At 48.7% G+C, this 1,810-nt stretch overlaps 1 protein-coding gene across 1 annotated transcript; it reads right to left on the bottom strand.

Annotated features, from left to right (window-relative positions):
* Nucleotides 1-211: 211 nt before the first annotated feature.
* LOC308334666 (very-long-chain 3-oxoacyl-CoA reductase-A-like) lies at nucleotides 212-1,198 on the bottom strand (the record flags this gene model as incomplete). The annotated part of the gene is made up of 1 exon (XM_080791471.1): nucleotides 212-1,198. The coding sequence occupies one exon, from the start codon at nucleotides 1,196-1,198 to the stop codon at nucleotides 212-214; it is 987 nt and encodes a 328-aa protein (XP_080647597.1).
* Nucleotides 1,199-1,810: the final 612 nt, after the last annotated feature.

The following is a 1,810-nucleotide window of genomic DNA, read 5'->3' as shown; positions in this document are numbered from 1 at the left end:
CGTAGACCATTGCTTCTCAACAATAACAGTCGTCTACAGTCTGTTATTATTGAGAATAATGTTTGATGTTAGACTGAAACAGACCGGCCACAAGAAGTCAGACAGATCCACAATGGTGTGTGATGTCTGAGAGCCATATTGATGCCAATGTTCTACACAATTTGAAAAAGATCCAATAGTGGTTTTGATAGTCGACTGATTGGCTAGTGTCTCATTCTGTCTTCAGGCCGTCAGCCTGCTGTGCTCTGGCTATCATCTTGTTGAGGTAGCGGGTGCGTTGCCGACGGTTCAGCTTGGCTGCCAGGACGGTGACGATGCTGCTGGGTATCAGGCTAGACACCCAGCCCATCACGGCGTGAGGGAAGTATCCGTTGGTCTGGCTCTGCAGGCCCACGGTGGCCAGCTGGGCCGCCACGTATCGTCCTGGGGTGGGCTTGTCCATGGTGGGCTTCCTGATACCCGTCATCTTAGTGGCCACGCAGAAAGGAAGAACGCTCTGGATGATTATGCCCCGATCCCTGTACTCCTCCTGCAGGCCGCGCGAGAAGAAATCTACAAAGGCCTTTGTGGCAGAGTACAAGGTCAACAGAGGGACAGGGTACATGCCAGTGGCAGAGGACATGTTGAGGATGACTCCTTTGGACCTCTCTATCATTCTGGGAAGCACTAAGCGTGTCATGTGGCACACTGAGGCTATATTGACGTTCATCATGTTTGTGATGAAACCGTCCAAATCTGCGATGTGGTTATAGTACTCGGGGTATGGGTAGCACACACCAACGTTGTTGACTAAGACGCCGATCTGCAAGCCGGCCAGCCCGGCTTCAATTTTGTGGTAGACGTCTGTCCTGCCAAAGTCTACAGCGATGGTCTGTGTCTCGACTTTGAACTGTTCTCCGAGTGCCGTGGCCACATCATCCAACTTTTCCTGGGAGCGGCTTATCAGCACTATGGCGAACCCCCGACGGGCCAGCTCCTCTGCGTAGCATTTCCCGATGCCATCTGTGGCTCCGGTCACAACGGCCCATTTCCCCACCTTCGGGTTTAGAAGCTGCTCGTTCCCCAAAACCCAGATCCTAAAGCCCGAGAGCGATTTGTAGATCAGCCATAACATCAGGGAGGCCACGGTGAAGGCCCCGACCCAGAAGAGAGGCTTCTCCGCCTTGAGCAGCACGTTCTGAACATTTAACAAAAACATGGAAAAGAACTTAGTGTTGACTCGATGTGTGGCGAGATGGCCTTTAAGCTCTGGGGAATGGGACTAAAACGTCAGTCATTGTGATATTGGGGAAAGACTGATGTCATAGTGATTACATCGGTGTGATACTCCATATTTGGACATATTTAACACAAACAGATGGACAAGACAATACAATACACACAGACATATACAGACTACGGATATGTGAAGAATTTATACTATAGTGCGATGCCCATTGGGAACACATGGCTATGCAATACGTAATATAATAATAATTGTGATTGCGATCATGGTGTGGTCTCCTGAAATGTGTCTATGCTGAGCGGATAGTCGTGTACAGTGGTGGGAAATAACGAAGTACATTTACTTAAGTACTGTGTACTTTTTATTTCTACTCCACTACTTATGGGATCCATAAACACAAACTGAAAAGTAACGGTCCATAAATCACAAATTGTGACAGCACCTCTACGAATGTGCACCTCCCTGCGACTGTAAATCTACACGTCAATCACACGAGCGCAGCCATTGCAACATGAATATGTACTGCTTGTCAGTAAAAGCTTAATGAGCTTGTGGAGGGGAAAATTAGTCTGTGAGCTGCTGCGC

The sequence above is a fragment of the Protomyctophum bolini genome, assembly GCF_963924005.1.
Source record: "Protomyctophum bolini genome assembly, chromosome: 19".
NCBI lineage: Eukaryota > Metazoa > Chordata > Actinopteri > Myctophiformes > Myctophidae > Protomyctophum > Protomyctophum bolini.
The sequence above is the reverse complement of the archived record's forward strand: the minus strand, read 5'-3'. Positions and strand labels throughout refer to the sequence as shown.